This window comes from Thalassophryne amazonica, chromosome 15 (genome assembly GCF_902500255.1).
Source record: "Thalassophryne amazonica chromosome 15, fThaAma1.1, whole genome shotgun sequence".
Lineage (NCBI taxonomy): Eukaryota > Metazoa > Chordata > Actinopteri > Batrachoidiformes > Batrachoididae > Thalassophryne > Thalassophryne amazonica.
The window spans coordinates 56,346,359-56,369,640 of record NC_047117.1 but is presented as its reverse complement, the minus strand read 5'-3'; the positions used below and the strand labels follow the sequence as shown (position 1 = coordinate 56,369,640).

The window sequence follows — 23,282 nt, the reverse complement described above, 5'->3', positions numbered from 1 at the left end:
AAACTCTGGAAGCGCGGTCCATGTGGATGATAGCGCCACTGTGATCAGTTACAATACTCCATGATATCGCAGAAAATTCCTCTTCACTGCATGCTAGATGCTCTTCCTAACAAAACTCCATATTACATGGAGAATGGGCATGGGTGGTCTTGAACCGGGAACCTTCTGCTCTGGAAAAAAGAACACTAAATGCTTGGCCACCACCTTATGCATTAACAAAACAATAATGCTAGTTCCTAAAGTGTAAAAACTACAGTGAGAATGAGAGCTTCATAAAGACAAAAATCAGTGGACCTGAAAGGAGCTGTGTGCAGAAAATGAATGGAAGTGTGTTCAAGTTATTTCAGTCTGAAGGAGATATCGCAGGCAATTCAGATGGGCTGTAGATGATGGAATCCCTAAATTCCTTGCAATTGAACATTGAGAAACATTGTTCTTAAACTGTTGGACTATTTTTTTTAGTTGTTACTAGTTGTTCACAAAGTGGTGATCCTCGTCCCATCTTTGCTTGTGAATGGCTGAGCCTTTTGGGAATGCTCCTTGTATACCCAATCATGACACTCACGTGTTTCCAATTCGGTGTTCTTTAAGCAGTCATCAACTTTCTCAGTCTTTTGCTGCCCCGTCCCAACTTTTTGAAATGTGTTGCAGGCATCCATTTCAAAATGACCAAACGTTTGCATGAAAACAAAGTTTATCAGTTTGAACATTAAATAAATTGTCTTTGTGGTGTATTCAACTGAATATAGGCTGAAGAGGATTTGCAAATCATTGTATTCTGTTTTTATTTACATTTTACACAATGTCCCGACTTCATTGGAATTGGGGTTGTATGTATTTTAGTGGTAATTTTACAACAGGGACAAACATTTTCTCTAAACTAATTTACATTGAAAACTGTACAGTACTGTCTTACAGTCAACCACTTAAACATTTGTAAAAATGCAAGATTCAGAAAGTGGAATTAGAACATAAGGGGATCTACACATTCGCACCCTCATAACTTTCACAGAACTCTGTGATGAACAGACAGCATGAGGACTAAAGGGTCACTTCCAATTGTCTTTGCTTTTAAAATATGTATAATTCATCAAACACCAAGAATATTAAATGTATTCACAAAAAAATTAATATTACATTGCCACGTTTTTTCAAAGGCAGTTTTTCTTTACATTACTTATACAGAACCTCTTCTCTCCTATTCTAGTTCCTGTCAAGGGGAGACTGTCCGAGGAGCTGCATTCATTTTTCATAGGTGGGAAACGTTTATGTGGCTGTGCTACAACGCTTTGCTTCCAACAGAAGAAATTACAGAATGTCCTGTGGGTATGTGTCCACAGCACAGCAGCTCACTGATGATTTCAAAAATACCAATGGAGGAAAAAAAAAATCTGACCAAGTTTTATAAATGTCAAGACAAAGTGCAGCTGAATGCAGTGACACAAACTTCACTGATGGGATTATAGTTTATGTGAACATTCAGTTCAATCCGGGAAACACACTGATATGCAAACTATTCATGTGCGCTGACCACAAATGACATATTCATTAAAATGATTCCCTGCCCCCAACAGCAACTTGAACAACCACCATAGCCTGATACTGCACACGCTGATGTTTTCTGAGTTCAAATGTCAAAGCTGAGGATTCCAGTGCCCTCGAGCTCAAAAAAAGGACACATCTGCACACCCCACACACCCCTGATCAGGCCCTCTGTCTGACCTCCTTTAACAGCTGAACAAATTGCACAACTGATGCCACTTGAACATACACATGCACACACACTTTGTTTCAGTATACATCCATTGGGCACTAACAAATAGGAATGAGTATGGTAGCTGATAGGGGCCACAATACTTCCAAATTAAGACAACCCAGCAAAAGAAGAATACACAAATGCAAAAACATCCATCAATTCAACAGCAGGCAGTTCTATAAAAAAAGTCTTGCAAACTGAAAAACACATGCAGATAACACACATACAACAAAAATATAACCTGCACCACATGCAACAATTTAATTTGATAGCATGTCTGCTGAAAATTCTAACACACCCAAACAAAAAAAGGTTTGCAAGGCACAAAGGAAGTAGTAACCACAAAATGATACCCCTCCCTCTGCCATAGTACTTGCTTGCATACATTATGCCAGTGTTTGTAAATCTTTGGTGGTGAAAAACGTGAATTAACAAACTGGTCAACCTCTGTGCTAAGGAGTCCAACAGCTCTGTTCATACATGGAATTGATAAATATGATATATACTGTACTTGCAAAAAACTCATTTTCCATAAAGGATGTCACACAAGAAATATTTTCCTTCGTGCACATCTTCGAATGTTGTGTTTCTTTACTTTTGCATGAACAGTGTTTGAAATCAATAAGGATGTCCAAGAGAAGTCTGAGTTTTCAGGATACAAACACAACTTTTGTTTGCAGGGGGTATAACAATCAGTTTCTGAGAGCTGTCTACTCCAGTAATTTACCATATAGCACCATAGTGTTTGTATTCCTTAATAATTGATGTAGATGAAGTACAAGACACACTCATTGACTAGGAAATGTCTATGTACCCATCCTATGGCTTTTCTTAAGATACATGGCTGTAAAAATGACATGCATTCATGATACTTATTTGTCCAATTACTTATGGCCACTGAAAATGGAGGGACTGTGTACAAAAATGGCGGTATGTCCTTAATGGCTAATATTTTTTATTGATCTCAATTAAATCTTAAAGTCTACATTTCAATCACATTTTGGCTGTCACTTCAACTTCACTGGTGCAGTGTACAGAGACAATGTACATGATTGTATCCTGCCCTTCTGGCCTCAAATCAAACATTATTTCTCTCCAAAAGCAATCTCATTATGTTATACTGCTATTATACTGCTAAATACCAGTACAATTAAACACTGTCATATACAGAAGGCAAATGAGCCAATTAAAGAGAACAAATTTTAAAAAAAGAACAAATTAAAAGCAAATATACAGACCTGCTGCTGTCCTGACGGAGAATGTGTTTGACAGCCTGTGCCAGGGTGAAGGTTTTCCCAGTGCCGTAGGGCCCAATGATGAGGATTGGGGGCAGAGAGATTGAAATGGGTGTTGTAATGGCCAGAATAGCTTCTTTCTGCTTAGCGTTGAGACGAGGATCCATTTGCTCATCCCACTGCCTGAAGGTGAAAAATAATCGCAAAATTATTAGTCACATCAAAATAAAATAAAATCCCTCAGAGAGGCTTTAGAGCACAATAAAAGTTAAGACAGAATGAAAAACGGCACATATCCCAGGGCTGGAACACTGAAGAGTCAAAATTTTATACATACATACAGACACACATATATACAGTTTATATGTACAACCTTATTCCTTTTAACCTTTGTACATAAATGTCTCTTTAGCACTGAAAGCACTGCAAGCAATATTGTTATACTTTTTGTGTAATGACAGTAAATATTCTGATAAGCATACTTCAGAGAAGCTTTATTTATTGGTAAAAATATAGCCATGTTCTTGAAAGCACCCAGATAAAATGATCTAAAAGAATGCAGTGATTGTTATCTGCAGTCATGCAGAATCAAAGTGAAAATGAAAGTACTGCACAAAATCACTCCACATTTTTGCACATGTGCAAAAAAGAAAGGATTATTTCAGAAAAGATTAGGATCACTTGGCCAAAAAAAAAAAAAAAAAAACTTCACAGATGTCTACAATTTGGCTGATACAACCATTTATAGTTCATTAATGTGGTTCAGTGTAAAACTGACATTTATTTAAACTTGCTAAAACAGGCCAGAAGACAATGTTACAATTTTAGGGAGTTATATATACCAGAGCGCTTCACCAAATGCAGGGCACCAGACATCCTCCACAAAGGATGTACAAGCTGTACAACACTGAACAATGCAAATTGTGACTAATGTGACTGTGTAGATGATGGCATACAAACCTGTTGGGACTCCAGGGGATTTTGGGGACAAGGCTAACATCTGGAAAAAGGATGGTATTATCTTTGATGCGATCCAGAGCATAGTGCATCTCACAGAGTGGCTGTCTGTTCAGCTGAAACTGGAGCTCCACCTGAAGACAAATGCAAAGTGATCATCTTAAAAAGCAATCAAGATCATTCTTCCACAACACTATATAACAGAGCACAAGAAAGTATCTAAGCAGTACATTATAATGCAATTCACACCCTATGACTGCTGGGATAGGCTCCAGCCCCCCGTGACCCTGAATTGGAGTAAGATGTTGAAGATGAGTGAGTGATTTCATCACAGGTGTTACTTTGTTACAATAACGATCACATACATTTCATTATGTCTGTAACTTTTAGGCACATTAGCATTTGCAGAATTCTATAAATAACTCTTCAGTCTGATCAAATATAGCTGGCCATAGCCAGCCTACAGACAGGTCCTGTGAGTTTAAGGGCCCGTCCACACAGAGAGACGCTTAGGCAGATCTGCAAAAGTTTTGTATCATATCAGCATTTCACCCATAACAAACTGGCATTTTCAGGGCCCAAAAAGGCTAATTTTTGAAAACAGGTCCCAGAGTAGATAAATCTCAAAATGCCACCTTTGCATTTTCGTGTATACAACAAATATATAACTTTTGTGAAACGATTATGTCATAGCCCCACCTCTCCAATTTCAGCACCCCGGCAAGACATCGCGCAACAACAATAATGGCGGACTACAGGCTTGTGTTAATGCTGAAGCTACTGAGCTTCTTGTCAACATTTTCTTAGTTTAGCAGTCTCATAATCCAGGTCCACACCAACTTCTCAGCGTTTGCTCTTGCTTTAGCATTCACCATATTCTTGGTCTTCTTCTGTGTTTGTGTACAGGCTCCAAACTTTATGCTCATGCACCACAAAAGCTCGATATTTTCTATTTTTTGCTTTGTCTTTTTTCTTTAATGCAAAGACTGAGATGATGTTTACTTGCTAGACAATGGATGAGTGACTCATCATAGCAAAACAGTATTTTTTTTTAATGTCGTAACTTCCGATCCATTGTCTTTTGATCAACATATTGAAGAGTGGGTTTTGATGTGCCAGTTTGTGTAACATTGCGATTGTTACACCAATCCCGTCGATGGTAGATGTGGACATTTTTAATCATTTTTTGTGTTCTCCAAAAGTTACTACTGCAATGTTTTATTTTCTGGATTACCACCTAAGAGTATGAGAAGTCATCAAGTGGTTCCAAATACAGTTAGAGTTTGACTAAGACCATGAGGTTTGATTTAATTACACCTGCTTAGGCCTCCCTTCTGGACCTGTGATGGAAAGAGCAAATTTCAAGAATTTTCTGCTGACTTATAAAGCTCTAAATGGTCATGTACTCACCTATCTACCTACCTAGCTTATTAAGCCTTATGTGCCTTCTTGCACCCTGTAGTCACAGGATTGGGCTTGCTTTGTGTTCGATGGGTTAAGAAGTCGGCAGTCATTACAGTATTTGCATATTGTGTTCCTACTTTGTGGAACCATTTGCCTGTCGATACTAGAATGTCCACTTCGGCTGAATGTTTTAAGGCCAATCTTAAACCCATTTATTTTAGGCCATCTACGATTAGTTTTTACAATCTGTTAATTTGTGTTTGATTCACACTTGAGGTTTCAAATTTGAGTTGTTCTTTTGAAAGTAAAATTTTATTTTGTTGTGCTTTGATGTTTTTCATGTGACACGTTTCTCTGGGCATGATCCAACATGTGGATGCCTCAGTACTGAGGATCCCAGAAAGTGGAAAATGCCACAGCACACCCATGTATCAGCTGGCAGTAAGAGACAGATGACTATTTTCAAGAGGAGGGGTGGACTGGTTGTCTGCATGGTTGATTGCCATCCAGAACCCAGTTTAGTTCCATTATGTGGATGTGCAGTTCAGATATATGCACCCAGCCCTAACCTGACTATATCAAACAACTACTGAATATTTCAAATGAAAACTGCATTCGTTAATCTCACAGCAAATACCCAAAGTGCATTAATTCAATTGCAGTCATTGACAGCTGCAGACCAAAGGTCTTGTTATCACAAATGTAGACACAGACTGTATACTAAAAAAAGAAAGAAAGGAAAAAAAAAAACAATGCATTCAGGATAAGACAGAAAGGGAAAATAAATAAAGATTTAAAGCCCTGGCAAACATGTTGGGAAAATTGGACAAGGTGTGGAAAAAGAGATGGGAAATAAGCAACAGCAAAAAGAACAAACCCTGCGATATTTTTGAATAAAAATACACAAAGAGACATAAAGGCTGCGATGAACACTACGACAACCTGGTGGAGACAGGGAAATGAAATTGCAGCAAGCAACCAGGCAGCAGCAGCACGAGCCCTTTTGGTAACTGTTAGCATAGTGCCTTGTTTCCTGTGTAGACATTCAGGCTGGAAGCCACAAAAATATAAAACTCAAGAAACTGAAGGTAATGTCACAATAATGGTGGATTCCTCAGTACCACATTGACAGACAATTGAGAGTCCAGTCATCGCGCAAGTACACACCTCATTTGCAAGATGGACCTCTTTCAGAATCACCTAAAAGTTAAGTGTTATTTATTGGTGAACTTTTTTTTTTTTTTTGAAAATCAGATTTGATTGCTGATCCAAAGACATTCATTCAACATGTTAACCATCTGGGGCCGACGCCATCGTATAGGACGGCTAAGACCAAGCTTTACTAAATTATAAATAACTTTTGAATGATATGAGATAGAAACTTACTTTTTTTTTTGCTGAAAAGTTAACTCCGCGGACTTTCGAGCCAGCCATCGGCCATCTTTGTACTCCTCATAGAAGCTATGTGATGATGTGCGCAATGTGAATGTCCAATCGGAATTGGTTCACCGTCACATGGTTTTCCAAAATTCAATCGTAAGGCAGATTTATCTCACGTGAAAAGCCAATGATCGTTTTCAGGAGTGATATGTTACTAGTTGGCCATTTGAATAGCCCCCTGGGTGCTCCAATGAGTACATACTATTAGCACATACTCAGCGTGCCCTGCGCCATTACGCACAGCGATCAGTGAAAGCAGGAGCACACGGAGAGCCTCTGATGGCAATCTCACATGCTCAAACAAAGAGTGTGTAACTATCAGGATTGCTCCACTAGTTTGCATGTGAATGTTACTGGATAATTGTTTTCTCTGCGTAAAGCACTGTTTACCATATCAATGGACAATAAAACGCATAGACCATTTTGTATATATTGTTCAAAATGTGCATGTGTTTATTGTTTAAACCTTTTTGTTGTACAGCCTCACACAAGACCTCAAATTACCTTTATAAAGTGTCAAAACAGATGTTTATTATAGTTTGCTGTGTGTTTTGAATAAATGTGTGTGGAAAATTATTTTTCGCTTTATTTTTTCCTTGCCTATTTTTGATTGTAAACCTTTATTACATTTATAAAACACACACACACAAAAAAAACATTCTGAAAGCACAGGTTGTCCTGAAAAAAAGAGACATAAAACTTGATTGTGGGATGCAGGGAGAGCTGTTAACAGCAATAATAAAACATTTATGCCAGGCGAGTGAACCGTCTAAAAAAAAATGCCCTCGGACCCCAGACGGTTAATGTCATCTCTAAGACTGAACCAAGCTATTCAATTCCTTCTGTCTCATTGCTTTTAGCGAAACCTCACCAGAATTTCTTTAGTCAAGTCACATGACTGTTAATGATTGGAAATTTGTGTTGTTGCCCCTCTGTTAAGCCACCTTGACACTTGCATGAATTTGATCCTCGCATTGGCACGCAATCTCGCATGCCAGTGAGTAAATCTGTCGTAAACTGTGTGTAAATTCGTGCAAGTGTCAAGGAAGAGCGTGCGAGTTGAGTGGCACTCAGTCATAATCCCACAGATGGTAGTTTTGCACCATTGGCTCCTCAGCCAAGCACATACACCAAATTGTGAAGAAACTGACGTTTTGTGACTGAACATTTTGTGATACCTGTGTTCACCTTTAGGGAGATATTTTTTCAGTATTCACGTTTTGCAATTCACGGTTTGCGGATAATTCACGATTTGCAGCTGATTCACATTTTGGGGGTTAACAGCTCTCAGTCTACAACTACAGGTTTAACCCCTTAAGCCCTAGAGCCTATTTCACCAAAATCACATACCCATACATTATGATTCATTTCTCAGCTTGTACAAGGTCAAAAATGCAAAAGTTTGGATCAGCTAAAAGACAGGTCCTAGGGGATGTGGATGCAAAAAAAAAAAAAAAAAGAAAGTAAATAATACTTGGTAGGAGTAAATTAGTTTGTTTCCCAAAAAATGAATTCCGATTTATGTCTTTATTTGCTTGGCGTTTCAGCTGTGGTTAGTTGATATGTGATTGAAGTGGATACTTTTGTAGAGGCGACTTCGCTTGACAATTTGATGTATAATAAGTGTATGTTGGTGTCAGCATTGGTTAGTTATGAGTGTTCAAATGTTCCAAAACAGGGCAAATCCCCAATTTTGGGGACTCTAGGGTTTAAGAGGTTAATTTTGTGAGCTTGTATAAAAATCTAAGAAGCTATTTAAAATAATGTTCAAGTTGTTCATTTTTTTTTTTTGCCTTATTTGTTGTAACAGTTAATGGCAATTATGAATACCTCACTAGAAATGCCTACACCTAGTAAAGGCTGGGATTCCTAAAATTTAAATAAGTCATTTCTTGTTTAACTTCTTAAAATAGTAATTTTTCAAAGTCATAGACAGCAGTGCTGTGTATCCAAATCAATGAGCATCAGTCGTGATCAAATCCTAACTGTGTCCATTAGCAAAGATAAACATCTTAAATTTCCTCTGAGTCTCTGGTTTTATGTCCCTCTCATTTAATAAATTATTGGACTCATTTTATCCAATTATATGGGCTAGGATTTGGACTACGAATTTAAAGACCAACTCCAGGCATGTCCTCATGACATTTGTAGTAAGGTGTTTACACTTCAAATTTGATACTGGCTCAGGAAATTGCAGTTTTCAATCTTAGTATTTACTCTCTGACATCTACTTTTGTCAGATGATTTATTTATTTTGAATGATACATTAATATCTTGCTTTGAATTATGCTGTTATGTCTGTTATGTAAGACGGGGCCTTCCAACCTGACCTGAATTGGTCTAGATTATTTGATGTATATGTTATTACTTGATGTTCTGGAGTCCCTCACTGCACATGACATTTTTCTCCAGAGAACTGCTGCTCACTGATCCAGTCATTTTTCCAGAACACTGTCTTTATAGACCCTAGATATGGCTGTGTTTGAAAATCCTAGCTATCAACAGTTTGAGAAATATTCAAAACCAGGCCATATAGCACCAAAAAGCATACCACCTTCAAAGCCTCTTAAAATACCTTTCTTCTCCATTTTGATGTTTGCTTGAACTTTAGCATATCTTCTTGACTAAATGTATCAGGTTTCTGCCATGTGATTGGCTGATTCAATATTTGCAGCTGAAACAGGTGTACCCAATGAAGTGGTCAGTCAGTGCAGATTGCTTCCAAATGTGAAGGGTCTCTCACGATGCACTTTTAGGTTGTGGCTGCTGGAAAGAGGTATGCAAATTATCATTTGTGTACGTCATAATAGTTGGTTCAACATCATACATACAAAGTCTGAATCATATTTTAAGTACAAATTGTATTTTCATGCATTCTCGAGTTGTAGGTTCCTGGATTAAGTTATGCAAATTAGCCACCTAATTTTCATATTAATATAGGCCAACCTCTGTCTCACCATAAAATATGCCTATTCTGAATATAAACTCTCTAAAGTCTTAATTTCATATAGCCTTCTTATGTAATGGCTGCTTGGGGAAAGGGAGTGTCTCCTCTTATCCTCATTAATATGCAAAACTATGTACTAAGCAACTCAAATGTAAATCGCTCATGTTCACAAAAACCCTGCTCATTAATATGCAAATATTCTAATCGGATCATCTATTCATCAGAGGTTACACATGAATGACAGAGTAAAAGTAAGACGGAGACAAAAGCACAATGATATTATGGCTCAAACACTATGACGATAGCAGAGCTGCATTAAAAACTATTTTGACATTTCTATTCGTGTTCTCTCTTGGTTGACAGCATACCCATCGCAAATCAGCTCGTCTTTCACAACAAAATGACATCTAAATGTTCTGCTGTGTCCACATAAAGGGTTACTTTGCACCAACACGTTTTGTTGTTAAAATACTGTCATCTACCCTCTTATGTGTAAGATCTCAAAGTCTTATGTACCTTCCCTTGCCCTTCTTAAAATGAAGCACAAATTTGTATTTCAAAACTGAAGTAGTGAGCATGTTTCAGGGGTTTCTCTTATCGTGCTCCTTTTCTGAGAAATAACTTGCCTGTTGAGAGAATACAGATTAGTCACTCTGTCAAACCCAGGCTATTATTTTCTTTCTTTTTTCTTTACCATACTAAGCAGTTAAGTATATTCATATTGAACAAACTGGACACTGGATTTTACATACAAATTTATTAGAAATGGTGGTAGACACACCCCAAGCATTCACACTTTCTTTAAAACAAACATACAGAAAGCTTGTGACATTTCCTAATTTCTTGGCCATTATAGGAGGAAAAAACTTGAACGCTTATTATTATTATTTTTATGACTGTAGCTGTTTTACATTATCAGATATTCTTACTGGGAACCTTCACCATTCCTCTCAGTGGATTAGGGTTTCAGTCTCACTGAACTCATGTTTTTGGTTGTGTTAGATGAGCATAGGACTCCCCTGCCAATGACACTGCTTCTACCAAGCAGTGTCATACCCAAAACCTTCCCCTGCCCCACCATTCTTCACCCATTTCCCTCTGAATCTTCTGTCTGTTGAAAACTACATTGGTCAATTGTAATATCACAGTGGATGCTGACTCTGCCCTGGATACCAAGAATCTTTAGCAGATACATGTCTGTCCTCTAATTGCTGCGATCCCTCTCTTCAGTTGACATCTGCAGTTCTTCTGCATTACATCTGTCTTCCCCCACACACACTTACATTTTAACTGTATTTCTATTGGTATTATGTTTCTTTGACACAGCACTGACTAGAATGAAACCTGTCTCAAATTCCCATTCTCAGAAGAACTCTTAAGGACAAAGAACAAATGTGGACAATGTAAAGTCCAATGAGACATTTTAGGACAGATAAATATGAACTCAAATAATGTTGTTATCAATCAACAAAGCTAAATTTAATGATGCTCAGTGATCAGTAGTGTAGAATTTGAAACCGAGATGGGAGATGCCACAATGCAACCAAACATTTACTTTTCTCTCTTTTTTTCAGAAAAGAATAAAACCAAATTTGAAGATTGCAGCATGAATGTTGTTCTAATCTTGATTGCCTACAATATTTTTTCTGTGCTATTGTGAAGACTTTACCTGTATTTCTCGGTCAGGCTGTAGCCCTAGCTCCTCACAGCAGTCCTTGCAGATTCTTAAGAAGATGTACTCCTTGGTCTTCTCTTCAATCACGGCCTCATACACATGTTCTTTGACCCCAGGAGGTGGTTGTCTACTGAGCCCCTCACGAGCCAGCGGCAGCAACAGGACTGAATTCACCTTGGTCATCACTAGTCTACCTGCCAGTGTATCCTAGATTGACAAGACAACCAGGAAAGGTCAGAGCAGCCTGCTAGCCTAAAAGCTAATTTTGCAAGTTCTGTTAGTATTCTTTAGACAGATGACAAATTAAAGGAAAATTTCAGAAAAAGTGTCTAAAGGCTCTTTCTTACACACATCTTGCCTAGACGTTAACCGGAGAAGCTGTATGTGCAAATGAAAACAAATGACTGAGCAGACACTGAACAGACTTTAAGGTGGGAACTCCAGAGCAGAAATCTGCTTCACGACTGAGTGAGCTTGTGTGTAAAAAGCACAGGTTGTTTGGAAGATTAACAGCAAGTGTGTGGATGTTTCTATCAGGCAAATGACATGAAACCTCTGAGGATGAAGGAGGAAGACCACTTAAATGAAGTAATGTCTACCTGAAGAGACTACAAGATTTAGGAAGTTTTATCAGTAAATGCAGACTTGAAGCTGTCAGACAAATTCAATGAATAACAAGAGCAAATTCCACAGTGTGCTTTTTTGCATCATGTACACTCTAGCCAAGCACCACTTTTCAACTAAACCAAGCAGATTATTTGCAGTGGGTATGAAAAGGCAACTACAAGTCGAGACCTGATTTTGCAGACAATGCCAGGTGTTCATATGAGAACAGTTAGGAAGGTTTTGGGCCACTGCACTCTGTCAGAACTGTTACATTCTCAGAGATTCTGGAAGTCCTACAAGTCCCATAGCTGGTGACCCAGGTGGAGATGAACTAGCTGTAAAATGTATTACATGAATTACAGCTTAATACTGAAACCATTCAATGATGCAGTGCAGCTCAGGCAACAACATCATTGCCATCAGGATAGAAATGTTTTACAAAAGCCGTAAGTCAGAATAACTCTGTGCTGTTAGTCTTCATGATTTGTTAACGAAAAATAGAGCATCATACGGATGTACCTGCACCCATTACCTCCACCAACTGATAGGAGGCCATTTGGATCACCCTTTTGTGGAAGAGATGGTTCCAAAATGTACTGGCCAAATTTTCACAGCTGGGCAATTCCATAAGACAGTCATATCCATTTCTGTTTTCAATGGTCCTGCTGTGATCTAGCCATCCCAGAGAATTATGGTTTGTCCAGTATTCTTCCTTCTATTGAGAATAAGAAGCCTTTAGGATGGCTAGATCACAGCCAGACCATTCAAAGTGGTAACAGATGTGAGAATCTTGTGGCACTGCCAAAATGCATTTCTGTAGACCTTTACCTCACAAAAAGGTTTGTCTTTCAACATTGTGAGAGAAGTTTTCATTTTACCAATTTTCAAGAATCACTGTGATGATGTCACAATTTTCTATAGCAGTGGACAATTAGATGTTCCACAAAGTGCAGATAGGATGCAGGTTTTCATGACACACACAGACTCAACCAGGCCATTTCACTGACAAGCACCACTTTCAGAGTATGAGTGTGTCCGTGAACTCACCTACTGATGATGTCATTGCAAAATGAAAACCTGGACTCTCTCAATCCTTTCTGGAAACAATTTGAGACCACTGGCTAAAGAAACCCAGCCCAGTTGGTGAAGGCAACAGTGGAATTTGCCAGAATACAGCAATATACCATTCTACTACATTCAATATTATAATTATCAATTCATTAATATGCAAAATCATGAGATGTTAATAGGTATTTGCATACATCTGGTTGCAAATTTGTTTAAAAGACAGTATTTTAAAATCAACTGATGATTAAGAAAAGGACTTAGAAAGGACAAGGGGCAGGATTGAATAAGCAGATGCTTCTCCCTACTCACTTTCGGACAGATTATGTCGACACTGTTCTTGTTGTCTTGTTGTTTTGTCTTTTATTTTGTGATTTGTTGCTTTTCTGTTTGTTGTTTGTTTTGGTCTAGATCTGTTTTGTTTTTCCATGTCTGAAATGAAACCTTCAATCAATCAATATTTTCCTTTAATATGTCACCTGTCAGTAGGTACTACTGGCGCTGACAACAAAACAGTACAAAACAATGTGTACTGCAGTGGCAATGGGTTCATTTACCTCAGATAGTGTCTCTGTGAGCTTGAAGCGTGCAAACAGCTGTCCATTTTGGGCATATTTGGCACCAACAGAAATGCCAGTCAACATAAAGCTTGTGACCAACTGGAGGTTTACTTTGATGTTAAACCTGTGAGACAAACATGGACAGGTCTGTTTATACATTCAAGGCAAATAGTTTTTAAAAATAATACTAAATCCAATTTCTTCCACTAAACACCACCTATAATCCTGAGCTACTGCTGTTGGGATGCCTTAGAAATGGTAAAACACAGCTATGTTGAAGCTTAGCACTAAGACGACGGTGAGTATTTTCCAAGGACGCAAACAAAATGAACACTTCACATGAATGGAGGAAGACAGAACACAGAAGGTCTACAGTCGTGATTAAAATGGGCTCTGGTACAACTCAAGCACACTGACAAAATGACAGCTGATTTGAAGTCATTCTGTCCACACCTGACTAATACGAGGTCTGTTAGAAAAGTATCGGACCTTTTTATTTTTTGCAAAAACCTGATGGATTTGAATCACATGTGCTCGCATGAGCAAACCTTGAAACTTCGTGCGCATGTGGGAACTTTTTCACACCTGTCGATTGCATCATTTTCTGGTAAGCAGCCTTTGTGTGAGGACATGTGCAGCGCGCTCGGCGGATTTTCATTTCAAGGAAAAAGACGGAATGACTGGAGCAGTGCCGCATCAAATTTTGCCAGAAACTGGGCGATAGCCAAGTGGAAACCATTTGGATGATTCAGATGGCTTTCTGTGACTTTTCAGTCGTGTGACTATCCGAGAAATTGTGGAAGAGGTGGGCATCATTTTTCGGAGTCCAGCATGTCCTGTGAGACTTCAAAACGAAGGCGCTTTTGCTCTGCCGTCGGAAGCAGCATGAATTTCACAGCCACTTTTTTCATGGCTAAATCTTCTGTCTTCTACAGTGGAAATCTTCTACAGTGGAATGTACTGAAAAAGTGCTGATGTCCACCTCTTCTGCAATTTCTCGGACAGTCACACAACGGCCCCGCATCACCACAGCGTTCACTTTGAAATGATCTGGTCATTTCAGCATGTTGATGGCAGACCGGAGCGTGGCTCGCTCTCCCACCGTTGTGCAGACGTCTTTAAACCGGTTGTACCACTCCTTAATCTGTGTGATGCCCACAGGATCGTCACAGAAAGCCGTCTGAATCATCCGAATGGTTTCCACCTGGCTGCCGCCCAGTTTCTGGCAAAATTTGATGCGGCGCTGCTCCAGTCGTTCCATCTTTTTCTTCGAAATGAAAATCCGCCGAGCGCACAGCACACGTCCCACACAAAGGCTGCTTACCAGGAAATGATGCAATCGACAGGCGTGAAAAAGTTCACACATGCGCACGAAGGTTCAAGGTTTGCTCATGCAAGCACAGGTGATTCAAATCCATCAGGTTTTTGCAAAAAATAAAAAAGTCCAATACTTTTCTAACAGACCTCGTATTTTAATATGCCAGGACACAAAACAAAACTTTGTCATCTTGGAACTTCAAAAGCATCTTAATTATACACAGTACATTGATCCTTCAAAGAAGAACAAGCTTTGACACAAATATTTAATAAAACATTTAAGTCCACTGAGATTTGAAAGTAGAAAAAAGGATCAGTAATGATCATTGGTCTTTGATGGATCTGTAATGATGAAATAAGAAGCTGTACTGTGATGATTACTCTTAAGTGGCAATCGATGTGTACGGAGAGAGTAACATATTCAATTTGTATTTGCAAATCGTTGAAGTGACCAGAGGAATTCTGAGTGGAACAACAGCATTTAAAATGGGGGTGCGTAGAATGATGAAAGCAAAGCATCTACAACCCCTGCTAAAAATTATGGAATCACCGACCTCGGAGGATGTTCATTCAGTTGTTTAATTTTATAGAAAAAAAGCAGATCACAGACATGACACAAAACTAAAGTCATTTCAAATGGCAACTTTCTGGGTTTACGAAACACTATAAGAAATCAGGAAAAAAAAAATTGTGGCAGTCAGTAACGGTTACTTTTTTAGATCTAGCAGAGGGAAAAAATATGGAATCACTCAATTCTGAGGAAAAAATTATGGAATCATGACAAACAAAAGAACGCTCCAACACATCACTAGTATTTTGTTGCACCACCTCTGGCTTTTATAACAGCTTGCAGTCTCTGAGGCATGGACTTAATGAGTGACAAACAGTACTCTTCATCAATCTGGCTCCAACTTTCTCTGATTGCTGTTGCCAGATCAGCTTTGCAGGTGGAGCCTTGTCATGGACCATTTTCTTCAACTTCCACCAAAGATTTTCAATTGGATTAAGATCTGGACTATTTGCAGGCCATGACATTGACCCTATGTGTCTTTTTGCAAGGAATGTATCAACGGAAACTTGTGCATTTATTGATGATGTAATGACAACCATCTCCCCAGTGCCTTTACCTGACATGCAGCCCCATATCATCAATGACTGTGGAAATTTACATGTTCTCTTCAGGCAGTCATCTTTATAAATCTCATTGGAACGGCACCAAACAAAAGTTCCAGCATCATCACCTTGCCCAATGCAGATTCGAGATTCATCACTGAATATGACTTTCATCCAGTCATCCACAGTCCACGATTGCTTTTCCTTAGCCCATTGTAACCTTGTTTTTTTCTGTTTAGGTGTTAATGATGGCTTTCGTTTAGCTTTTCTGTATGTAAATCCCATTTCCCTTAGGCAGTTTCTTACAGTTCGGTCACAGACGTTGACTCCAGTTTCCTCCCATTCGTTCCTCATTTGTTTTGTTGTGCATTTTCGATTTTTGAGACATATTGCTTTAAGTTTTCTGTCTTGACGCTTTGATGTCTTCCTTGGTCTACCAGTATGTTTGCCTTTAACAACCTTCCATTGTTGTTTGTATTTGGTCCAGAGTTTAGACACAGCTGACTGTGAACCAACATCTTTTGCAACACTGCGTGATGTTTTACCCTCTTTTAAGAGTTTGATAATCCTCTCCTTTGTTTCAATTGACATCTCTCGTGTTGGAGCCATGATTCATGTCAGTCCACTTGGTGCAACAGCTCTCCAAGGTGTGATCACTCCTTTTTAGATGCAGACTAACGAGCAGATCTGATTTGATGCAGGTGTTAGTTTTGGGGATGAAAATTTACAGGGTGATTCCATAATTTATTCCTCAGAATTGATTCCATATTTTTTCCCTCTGCTTGGTCTAAAAAAGTAACCGTTACTGACTGCCACAATTTTTTTTTTCTTGATTTCTTATAGTGTTTCTTAAAGCCAGAAAGTTGCCATTTGAAATGACTTTAGTTTTGTGTCATGTCTGTGATCTGCTTTTTTTCTACAAAATTAAACAACTGAATGAACATCCTCCGAGGCCGGTGATTCCATAATTATTGCCAGGGGTTGTATATCTCTCCCTGAGTCATTCAATGTCGACAGGAGGTGATTACGTGATGCACAACTGCAAAGATAATACTTTCAAAAGAGCGTGAAATACAGTCAGGTCTGGCGTAACAGTATATCTCACCCCCCTGGATATCTTCCCCCCAGGGTGTTTCCAGGGTGAGGGGTAAGATATCTTACCCCTTACCCTGGAAACACCCCCACCCCTGACAGGCAACATTCCAACAGGGCAGCACTGATTAACCCAAACCTTGATAAGGCCCAAACAGGACAACCTTTAAACTCTACATTTCATGGATGTTTTATGGTCACAGATGAAGCAGTTTGATTAATTGTAAGTGATATTGGTATTCTTTCTGTATGTATGTATCTATAGGTGTCTACAACAGTAATATTTCCTATTCTGAAAGATAAACTGTTACACCAGAAGTAGTGGCAGTGATACCATTTTGGTAGTTTCGCCTCTGTACACCAGCATAATGGAGCCAAAATTAAACTGTCAAGCTACAGAAGGAATCGCAGTGACATCACATACAGGGCAGGCCCACATTGGTAGGCAGAAAACTGTTATGCAGCCACTGACTGTGCATGACATTTGAAGATGTCCCCATTCAAAGCGTGCACTCTGTGATCCATCACAGATTTTGACAGATCAGTGCCTAACTGATGATTTGGAATACATTTCTTTAAAAAAACATAAAATTGAAAATTAAGTTGTTCAAGTGACATAAGCTTTGGAAAAAAAAAAGTGATCCATTTGCAGATGCAGGAGAATCCATATTTAAATGGAAATCTGCTGCTGAAGTGCAATCAGCCAAGAAAAGCATTATAACCTGCCAGAATAGAGAAGGGGTAACATGTTGGGCAGAGCAGGAGATAAAAGGAGCTTTTCACAATGTAAGTGAGAACAGAAAGGGAGCTTGAGATGAATACTGTGTCAAATGTCAAAGTCAAGATGAGATCAAATAAGACAGAAGTTGAAATATGGATCATGTGTGACGGGCCCAAATGAATTTATTTCTGTGAATGGAGCATTAACCCATCAAATTTTTATTTGAGCAATTTTTAGCTCCATACTCCCTGTAATGGCTGTAACAGCAGAATAAATTTTGGGAAAAGGCACCAGAAAGTCACCATCCATTTTAGAGAAAAAGTAATGTTGCCCCCTAGCTTCATTATTAACAACTGTGAATCAAGCAATGTGGGATAATGCACAGAAAGAGCCACTTCACTACACAGATCAAGTCTGACACCTAGTGGTACATAAATGTCTCACAAGACAAGGTAACACTTCACACATGGTCCATACTAATATGACCGAGTCAACATGTATGCAACAACATACAAGACAATGACATCTGAATGGAATATTGTATCATTTCAACAATTATTGATTTTTAACAGATTAGTGCAGAAACTCCACTATGGTGATAGTGCAGTTTATGTGGTAGGGACGAAAATTCGTCCAGTTGAGACTGTGGCCTGTTTCCAGACGTGTCCATGAAAATCATAGAGGGATATGCTTTGCAAACTTGATACCCATTACTACACTGGATGACGTTGAAACTGAGGATGGCCGGGTGGCTGTTCCAGCAATATCACATACTTCGTGTCTGCTACCTACAATCCATGTGGAATGACTCAAACCTAAACCTACTTCCAGGCATCTTATATATGCTACTCTGGAATCACCCCAAGTCCAAACAGTCCGACTGTCAACCCCACTGAGGTCCTTAGTCTGGGTCTCATCAAGATAAGATCACTGTCTTCAAATTATTGAATTGTGGATCATCTCTTAGATATGTGAAATGTGAAACATAGCTTAAACCCACAGCTGTCCTCCCCTTAAATGAGGCCTGCCCACCGGTGTACACATTTAGTCACGTCCCTCGTGATGCAAAGCAAGGCGTGGGTGTTGCTCTTATTTATAAATCTAGGTTTAGTCGATTAGCTGTTGGGGCTCACAAATATAATTCATCTGAACATCTGATTCTTCGCTCTGCCCATGATGCTAAGTATTGCCATGGTCACAACAATAAAAATCAGCCGTGTTACTTTGTCACTGTACAAAAGGCCCCCTGGCCCATACTCTGAATTCTTCGATGAATTTGGTGAGTGGATCTCTAACTTGTCAGCTAGTGCAGATAACATTCTGATCATTGGTGACTTTAACATTCATATAAATAAGACTTCTGATCTCCTCTGCAAATCATTTATGGAAATTATCTTTGTATTAGGATTCCAGCAATGCATTCATGATTCGACGCACATTAGTGGAAATACACTCGATTTGGTTCTCGCACATGGTATTGTCACAAATATTGACATCATGCCTCTTGCATCAGTGGTCTCTGATCACTCATTAGGTTTACAGCCTTGCTGCCATGTTTAGTGGAACAACTTTATCACTGCGGAGACTCATCAACTCCTCAACTATAAGTGAACTTGAAGCTAGACTGCCTGATATCTTAGCTTCACGTTTGGAAAATGCCCTATCAGTTGACAGTCTTGTGGATAGTTTAAACTCCGTGCTCAAAACTACACTCGACATGATTGCACCACCTTTATTAAAACCACACCCCCCAAAACACAGTCACCTTGGTTCAATGATTACTTGCGTGACCTCAAGCATAAGGCTTGAGGTCGAGAATGGAAATGGCGGAGTTCCAAATTAGAAGTATTCCACCTTGTGTGGCGTGATGCTATCTTAGACTATAAGCATGCACTGCTGGCTACAAAGCGGGCCTACTACTCTGATTTGAATAACAAAAACAAGTATAACTCAGTTCTTGTTGGACACGGTGGCAACATTTATTCATGGACAACCACCTGTAAGTCGCTCTCCTTTTACAGTACATGTCTTGGATTACTTGGAGAAGAAAATAGATGACATTAGGTTAAACATATCCCAGCATGCCTTAACCCAGCCACTACAACCTGCTATTGAGGTGGGTGCCATCACTGAGATTTTACCTAGATTTACAGAATTTGATAGTATCTCACTAGACGTGCTGACTAAACTCGTAACGTCTACAAAAAGCACAACCTGCTGGTCTGATCCTATACCAACAAAATTGTTTAAGGACCTGTGGCCCACTGTTGGGCCAACTGTGCTGGAAATTATTAATCTCTCATTAACCTCGGGATCTGTTCCTAAATGTTTCAAATCTGCAGTGATTAAACCATTACTTAAGAAAATCTAATCTTGACCCTAGTATATTGAAAAACTACAGGCCGGTATAAAAGCTATAATTTTGCTCTAAAATTCTGGAAAAGGTGGTTTCACAGCAGCTTGTGGACCACCTTACTGAGAATAATCTTTTTCAGCCACTGCAGTCTGCTTTTAGAAAATATCATTCCACAGAGACAGCTCTCACTAAAACGGTGAATGATCTTCTGCTTGCAATGGATTTGGACACCACTACAGTTTAGTGTTGCTTTTGGTACTGTGGATCAACATATTCTACTAGATAGGCTGGAGAATCATTTTAGGATTACTGGCAATGCCCTTACATGGTTGACCAGTCGTTCTCACTGTGTTTTGTACTATAACACTACCTCTGACCTTAGTGACATGAAATTTAGAGTTCCACAGGGGTCCGTCTTCGGCCCCTTGCTTTTCTCCCTTTATATAATACCCCTTGGGCACATACTGCCGCATTTTGGGATTACCTTTCATTGCTATGCTGATGATACTCAGTTATACATACCGATAACTGCTGGTAATCTCATTCACATAAAATCCTTAGAAGATTGCCTTGCATCAGTGAAAAGCTGGATGTCTAGCAATTTCCTACTTTTAAACTCTAATAAGACTAAAATGATGGTTCTTGGTCCAGTGAGACATCAGCATCAATTTGACCAGCTAACATTGAGTCTAGGCTTGTGTGTCATACATCACACTGACAAAGTGAGGAACCACGGGGTAATTTTTGATCCTACGTTGTCCTTTAACCTCCATATTAGAGACATTACGAGGAGTGCTTTCTTCCACCTGCGAAATATAGTGTAGATTCATCCCATCCTGTCTATGGCTGATGCTGAGGCCCTGATTCATGCGTTTGTTTCTTCTAGATTGGACTACTGCAATGTTCTATTTTCTGGCTTATCAAAGTCCAACATTAGGGGTCTCTAATTGGTTCAAAATGCTGCTGACAGACTTCTGACAGGAAGCAGAAAGTTTGATGACATTACACCCATTCTGGCATCTCTTCACTGGCTTCATGTCCCTGTGAGATCAGATTGTAAGGTTCTGTTACTAACCTATAAAATTAGTCACAGACTAGCACCTCCCTACTTAGCTGACCTGCTTAAACCCTATGTGCCAGCCCGGGCTCTGGGTTCTCAGGGTGCAGGACTACTTTATGTCCCTAGAGTGAATAAAAAGTCTGTGGGTCACAGAGCTTTCTCTTATCGTGTCCCTGTTTTGTGGAATGACCTCCCTGTATCAATAAAACAGTCAGATTCTGTAGAGACTTTCAACTCCAGACTTACGACGCACTTATTTTTCCTTATAAATGGCTAGCATACTGGCATAGTATGTTACTAAGCTTTTACCCTTTTAAATTCATTATTAGTAAAGAGAGCGAGCCGTGGCCTCAACTTTATCTAAAGTCTGGGTCTTTTAGTGAAGCTTAGGGCTAGTGACGGGGGGATCACCTTAGTATTTCTTTTGTTTTGCTTGTTTCTTAATGCTGACAAATAATACTGTATTTGTTGTTTTTCTGATACCTGATTGTTTTTTTTCCTCTCTGTTTGAGGTCCGGCACCATGCAGAGATGGGGGTGGTGTCTTCTTCTGCAAGCCTCTTGTCCTATGCACCGGCATGGGCGCCCAAAATTTCCTGTATATTTGTTTTGTCAATTGTGTCGATAGCATGGCACAAGCAGGGGGTCACCCCTTTGAGTCTAGTTTGCTTGAGGTTTCTTCCTCAAATCATCAGAGTTTTTCCTAACCACTGTCGCCTGTGTGCTTGCTCTAGGGGTTGGTAAGGTTAGACCTAACTTGTGTGACGCGCCTTGAGGCAACTTCGTGGTGATTTGGTGCTATATAAATGAAATAAATTTAATGAAAATGGAAAAATTGAAAAATAAAGCAACAGTAAGTAAGTCCCTTCGGCTGCTCCCTTGTTTGCACTCGGGGTCGCCACAGCAAATCCAAGGTGGATCTGCACGTTGAATTGGCACAGATTTTACGCCGGATGCCCTTCCTGACGCAACTCCACATTACATGGAGAAATGTGACGGGGTGGGATTTGAACCCGGAGCCTTCTGAACTGAAACCAAGCACATTAACCACTTGGACACCACCCCTGCAGCTGAAAAATAAAGCAATACATTTCACAATAAAACAGTCACCCTACACAAAAGTGGTGGATAACATTTTTTTTTATTTACTTAAGCCTAACACAATAACAGACAACATCTGGCTTTATGATCAAGTCAATATTATTATAATAATAAAACTAGGAGAGGATCAAATAAACAAATACACTTCTCGCTTAATGTAATTTTACCATCTTGTATTTTGTAAATTTAAAAGTTTAACACTTTCCCCACAGACAAGATATTTACATATTTTATGTTCTGATAGACATTGACAAGATGTTGGTAACTGATATAACAGTAACAACAATTATTATTATTATTATTATTATTATTATTCCAGTGCAATGTAGTGATATCTAGATCACGTTTTGCCCTGATCAAATCAGAGTACTGATATTGTAATGAACAATGATTTGGTTATGAAAAACAATCAATATACGGTCATGTGGACTTTTTTCTAAAAATACTCTCTATCCCTACTTTAAAGCACATAAAATGTTATATTATTAACCAAAAAAATAAATAAAAATAACTGTACTGACACAATCTAAAAAGGCCAAAGTGTATCTCTTTGCTCTCTCAAAATGTAAAATATAAAATTCACGAGCCTTGAACTCTACTCAACAGCTGTGTGTTTGGGCAAAATACGAGCATGCCGTGGTCATCCTGTTCACTTTGTGATACGGCAAAACAATCTCATTTGTATTTGTGATCGACTCAAACTTCAACCAAGCACAGCAAAAATAAATAGCTTTTAAACCATGTCAAAGCTGTGCCATAATAAACTATATTTATGTCAGAAAATCCAACACAAAGGCCATCCCAAGACACACACACACACACACACACACATATACACACACACACACACACACACACACACATACACACACACACAC

General features: G+C 39.0%; 1 protein-coding gene and 1 long non-coding RNA gene across 2 annotated transcripts in view; one reads left to right on the top strand and one right to left on the bottom strand.

The window, feature by feature from the left end:
- The window catches only part of helz (helicase with zinc finger), a 155,353-nt gene that overhangs the window by 72,488 nt on the left and 59,583 nt on the right, over positions 1–23,282 (bottom strand). Inside the window, exons 13-16 of the mRNA XM_034188104.1 lie at positions 13,643–13,769; positions 11,409–11,621; positions 3,952–4,082; positions 2,995–3,174 (exon numbers count right to left, since the gene is read on the bottom strand). Coding sequence (XP_034043995.1) covers positions 2,995–3,174; positions 3,952–4,082; positions 11,409–11,621; positions 13,643–13,769 — 651 coding nt within the window. The remainder of the gene's footprint in view (positions 1–2,994; positions 3,175–3,951; positions 4,083–11,408; positions 11,622–13,642; positions 13,770–23,282) is intronic.
- On the top strand, positions 9,070–19,909 carry LOC117526092. Its single transcript, XR_004565212.1, has 3 exons — positions 9,070–9,083; positions 9,491–9,492; positions 19,843–19,909. It is a non-coding gene; the product is annotated as an uncharacterized LOC117526092 (long non-coding RNA).